Here is a 6,000-nt window from a genome sequence, read left to right on the forward strand (position 1 = left end):
CGATTGACCAGGCTGTTTATGGTACTGGTGGAACTCCAGCCGAGAGGTGACCACATGGCAGCTTTGGGAGTAATAGTTTGTCAGCAAAAGGCAGATCTCCTGGAAAGAGAGAGCCACAGGATCTGACAACGGTGCCAACTTGCGGAGAAGAAAGATCGTGTCCGGAGAGGCCCAAGACAAAAACAACGATCGCCGCAAGGAGTCGTCCATGGCATGAAAAGCCGTGAAATGTTGTTTCATCCAATGTAAGTAGGTTTCCCAGTCCTCTTTAGTGTCACTAAAGGGTGGAAACGACGGCGGACGCGGGAAAGCGTCGGACACCCGAGGACTATGAAGCTGTTGCGGTAACGTGTACGGGGCATCAACTTTGTCCGTTAGCAACTGCAGCAACTATTGTAAGATGTCTAACTGGAGCCGCTGCTGCTGCATGAGCTGCTGCTGTTGCTCCAGCAGACATACCAACTTCGCCTCCATACCAACAACGACCACCATTTACCTCGTCGTCAAGATGTTGCAACTGCGACCGGGACGGTTGCGGGGTTGAAATGACAGAACTGCAGCGGGACCTGTGGAGAGACCTGCGAACAACAACACAATAGGAGAGGACGGACATGACCAATGAAGGACAGAACGAACAACAAGAAGATCGAACAACGGAGTCACAGGAAACCTAACAAACACGTCTACTCGTACACAGAACAAGTAAGTAAGCTGTCTAACGCGGGTGATGTGTCCACAGACGTATGCGAGATTAGACTGGCCGGCTGAGCGAGAGGCAGGCGCTTAATTACTCTATCGGGGGCGCCGCTATTGGCCGCTGGAACCACGTGTTCCACTGTGGTGCCCTCACACTAAAAGCGGGCCAGGAGGCGCGCACCGCCACAGCTTACGGCGCGGTGGTGCAAAGACCTCTAGAGGTCTTCGACATCCATGACGTCTGGTGCGGATTCAAATTCCACGGCGCGCGGTACCAGAAAAAGTAGTGACAGCTTTTACTGATTTTACTGCTTACATTACTACTGAAAGAAATGCTACTGAGAATAAGTTTGGCTCCAGCAGCAAGCCTCAACACAGGTGTAACTGTTCAAGTGAATGACCATTACTACAGTTGTATGTATTTATGATGTCCAGTTACTTGAAGTCATCATGGTTCTGCTCTCCATGCAGTGATATCAAGCTGTGCATTACTTGCTCTCATCTTGAACCCTGCTCAGCGTTTGATCACAAAAGTACCAATGTTTTGAGTCTGCAATGTTTACGTCATTGGCAAAAGAAAAATACATAATTCAACAAACCAGTTATGAATATTATATTCCCCTGAATCATCAGAAACAGTTCTCAACCAGTGTTAGGCCTACATAAATAATGACCACTGTTAGATGGTGACACAGCAAGCTCATTCATTTATAGTTTGTTCCACGATATGGTAGCAATGTCGCATTAAATTGCCACCAGCTTTACAGTTGTGACTCTACCCTATACAGCCTAGACATTATGAGATGACATATCTCTTGTCTCTGCCTGGAGTCTCCCAAATTCGCAGTAGAAGTCTCACCAATGACGGCGGCTGGAAATGGTGTGTTGGGCACCAAGATGCATTGTGGCACCTCACTCATGTATAGCCTCTTATCATGTGACTGTCTCTCTGAATGCATTTTTGTTCAAATAAGGGAACAAAAAGAAGTTGTTTGGTAAGAAATCAGCTGAGTATGGAAAAGAGATATAAATTAAAAGTTTTTACCTCATCAAATAATCAAATTTTTTATGTTCTGTATGACAACAGGTATTGTCTTGATGACGCATGATGTCACATTTACAGTTGTTTTTGCTGATTTCATCAATCTCTGGTAAACAAACTGTTATATGCCACTGGTCATGACAATGTCTTATGTAACCAAATAAACAAGCAATGATTATCTTGCAAGGTCATCATGAATGACCCACTTTAGTTGGGTCCCTTTTGTGTTGGCTGCTGCTTGATTTCTGGCTTATATGAATATATCCAAGTTAAATCTCCTGTTACAATTTTGTATATGGATTTTGCATTTTCTTGGTTGAATTTTTTGACCATCTGTTTACATCAATAGACACAACCACATTTTTGAGCTATGGGAAACTAGTGCAAAATCTATCAGAAACAGGTCTTTTTGTCTAAATGATCACACAACAAACCAAAGAAGAGCGGCGCATTTAGTCACAGGGTTATTTGGTAACCGTGATAGCGTTACGGAGATGTTTAATAAACTCAAGTGGCAGACTCTGCAAGAGAGGCGCTCTGCATCGCGGTGTAGCTTGCTCGCCAGGTTTCGAGAGGGTGCGTTTCTGGATGAGGTATCGAATATATTGCTTCCCCCTACTTATACCTCCCGAGGAGATCACGAATGTAAAATTAGAGAGATTAGAGCGCGCACGGAGGCTTTCAGACAGTCGTTCTTCCCGCGAACCATACGCGACTGGAACAGGAAAGGGAGGTAATGACAGTGGCACGTAAAGTGCCCTCCGCCACACACCGTTGGGTGGCTTGCGGAGTATCAATGTAGATGTAGATGTAGACAAAAATGATTATATTGCAGTCTTCAATACTTCTAAGAGTGCATCTACTCCACAGTAAACCACATGCCAATCCTTTTCAACCATTTGCTCCGAAGGTGGCTACCAAACAATAAATGAAGCGAATCGAGGCATTGTTGTTACTTTAGAACATGGTAAGAAATCATCCAATGAAAAGTTTTACATGGAATTTCTATTTTTTTCACCGTACTACTTCTTTAAATGATCACAGTAAACAAACTACTTAGCCAATTCCTGAATTGCCAATGTTTTTAACAACAGCAAATGACACATTTTAAAACAATAGTAGTGTCACATCTCAATAGCATCATCTAGTGGTTGACTGCAAAAAGGTAAAAAAGTGATCTTCATATGTTATTTTAACCTTACATTTTTATTTTATGACTAGTATAAGTCAAGACGCATGATTACTGTACAAACTTTTTATAAAGTCTCTGTGACAAAGTGGTGACTTAACTGCTAATTACAAGCAGCTGACCAGCGTGATACCTTAGGTTCTGTTTTGTTGTAGGAAACTTGAAAATGAATGCTGGAGATCCGAAATCACTAGTGATACATTTTAATATCCAAGTGGACTTGGTGCTGCAAACTATAGACTCATCACTTGCTGTTACTCTGTGTCATCATGGAAATATTACAAGGGCGTAAAAAGTAGCTCATGCTTGTTGCTTTGTTCCACAGACAGCAGCTGCAACACCAAGGCCTCCACCGTCTCCAGCAGCTTACCAACCAGCTGTACGTGCACAACCTCTGCCGTACCCACAGCCTGTGCAGCATGCACAGCCTCCATATCAGGTAATCTCCTGGAATACACACACTTTACATATTTAAATGCCATCTGTGTCTCCTGTTCAGTCAGCAACTTTATAAAAACTTCTTAAGATAATATAGATTATGAATATATTGTCTGCATAGATTCATTATATTAATATTAAGCTCCGATGAAACAATTTTCCTACTGGCAACACCCAAAGCGGACAAAGATTTCTAAATGCCATTTTGAATTTTAAGAACTAGTTTGGAATTTCATGCGGCCTGTACCTTGCAGCAGGATTCTGTTTACAACGAAAGACGTACAAACTGCGATACAATGCACTGCAATGACAAATTGTTTAATCACTTTACTACAAACTGCATGGTGCCAATTTTATCCTTGGTTAATGTTTATTTAAACACAATAACACAGTGCCATCATTGTGTCCTAGGGAGTACTGAATTACATTTGTTTTATATATCTGGAAAGGAACAGAAACACAGTGATCACAGCTGGTGTAAGGAATCTACTTAGGTTTGTTTGTTATATTAGTATGAAGTTACCAACATGTGTTTTAAACATTGCATCAAAGAAATTATATCATCAAATAAAGGGCATAAATGTGTCTGGGACAATCTTATAACAGAAATAAATTCTATGAAAATTGGCCATTGCAGCCCCTCTCAAATTATATGGAAATATTTTCCTAGTCATTCCTAATAAGACACTTGTTCTTAAATTTCATCATCATGTTTTGCTAAGAAAAGAATCTTAACACTAATGCCTCACCACATGAAGCACTGGTTGACAGCTAGTTTTGGCTCTCGAGTACCTCAGATTATGAATCCTCTGTGTACAGCCTACCCGAGTTCCATTTATACATGAACCTCTTGTTCTTGGCAACATAACCCTTTACCCCACTGCAGATGATGACACACAACATATGCCTGTCCTGGCACAAAATCGCTCTGTATAGAACCAACAACTTTTGTTGCCATCCTATCAATTTCATTAAAAGAGAAGATTCACATCACAATAAAATGGCCAATTGCTATTTTATATCCCTACTTTACCCTTTTTTTAAAGGTTCACCAATAATGTTTTATGCAGAGTTACAACTTTTCAGGAAAGATTAAAAATGATAGTCACATTCTGGGTCTCATACCCAAATTACAGAGAAGGCTGCCAGAATGTACCAAGTTTCCACAATATTTTGTGTACTGTGTACAGAATGTTATCAAAGTAATGGGTACATCTGAATATACAAGATTGATATATTTTCAGACCAACTGTAGTCTGTAGTACAGCTGTGATTCATGCAGAATAGTTGTATACAACTTGTTAATATTACTTTCACGAGTTTTGTTCATTCTTTATTTGGTGCAGAAACTAGTCTCATAAGTGAAGACGGTAGAGGAGATAAGCACCTGATAACTCATTTAAATGCACATAATGATGCTTTTTAAGGGTCCAATCACCTGACTACATAGAGGAAAAAAGGTCTAAACATCTTCGTTAGATGCAACAAAGAATAAACTAGTAATCATCACTTATCAAAATTTTAGTCTTTTGTTTTATGACAATATGATGTACATTCATTGAATTGTTAAATGATCATGATATTCAGAGAGCCTAATTATATTTCGTTATATATCTGTACAAAGCTTTCTAGTGGACTGAGCCCATTTGAAGACGGTAACTACTTGCCGAAACTGGTAATGTGAATATTTTTTATAAGTGTGATGTAATAAATTATCATACAAATAATGATTACATATTTCCAATTGGCAATATGTCAGTTTTTAAAAAGATATAAGGGATATTCCAAATTTATTTTTACACTTGACAGGTCCAAGTAACCCCACGTCCAGCACCTCCTGCTCCCCAGGGCAGTTTGGGCCTCTTCCGCTCAACTGCTCCAGCTACATTTCCACAGCAGCAGCACCAACAACAGGCACCACAACTACAGCAGACACCCATAGAGGAACCCCAGGAGGAACAGGACAATGGTCCTCACAGTTTTGGACAGGGATACTCGTTTGAGTTTCAGGGATAAGTGATGGGTTGTTAACAGTCTGACATTATATTGAAGTGCAACATATGTGTTCGTGTTCGTGTTCGTGTTCGTGTGTGTGTGTGTGTGTGTGTGTGTGTGTGTGTGTGTGTGTGTGTGTTTTTGTGTGCACACGCGTGCACGAATTAACATGTGTGTCTGCATGTATATGTACATGCGTTTGTCCATTAAGTGGAAAAATGGGACATAAATTTCAAAATTGTGTCTAGTTGTTCACCTGGCTGGAATGGAAAATACCATAACTCATATTTTAAATTTTATGATGTTATCCTGTTTAATTAAATACCACATTACTTATATAAATTATGCTATCAGTGTTTTATTCACTGTAATATCAGTATAGTACTGAGAAATCCATTCTGCAGCAGCTATTGCAATATTTTTCTTATCAAATGACAGAATACATCTCTTCGACATTTTCTAAATTTGGCTCCAGAAATATTTATAGAAACAAGATCCTCTAATATTTTGGAAGTGACAAACCTTCTAATGTCTGGAAGGAACATGTGCAACTAACACTTAGCAGTGATCCATTTGCATACTTCTTATGCTCACGTACTGAAAAACAAGTTACTCAACATTCTGAGCCTTAAAAACAAAG

At 40.0% G+C, this 6,000-nt stretch overlaps 1 protein-coding gene across 1 annotated transcript in view; it reads left to right on the plus strand.

The window, feature by feature from the left end:
• The window catches only part of LOC124605159 (tyrosine-protein phosphatase non-receptor type 23-like), a 167,361-nt gene extending 161,656 nt beyond the window's left edge, over nucleotides 1–5,705 (plus strand). The window contains exons 6-7 of the mRNA XM_047136685.1: nucleotides 3,253–3,366; nucleotides 5,175–5,705. Of these exons, the coding sequence (XP_046992641.1) occupies nucleotides 3,253–3,366; nucleotides 5,175–5,381 (321 nt within the window). The 3' untranslated portion in view covers nucleotides 5,382–5,705. The remainder of the gene's footprint in view (nucleotides 1–3,252; nucleotides 3,367–5,174) is intronic.
• The last annotated feature ends 295 nt before the right edge of the window (nucleotides 5,706–6,000 follow it).

Source organism: Schistocerca americana, chromosome 1 (assembly GCF_021461395.2).
Source record: "Schistocerca americana isolate TAMUIC-IGC-003095 chromosome 1, iqSchAmer2.1, whole genome shotgun sequence".
Taxonomy (NCBI): domain Eukaryota; kingdom Metazoa; phylum Arthropoda; class Insecta; order Orthoptera; family Acrididae; genus Schistocerca; species Schistocerca americana.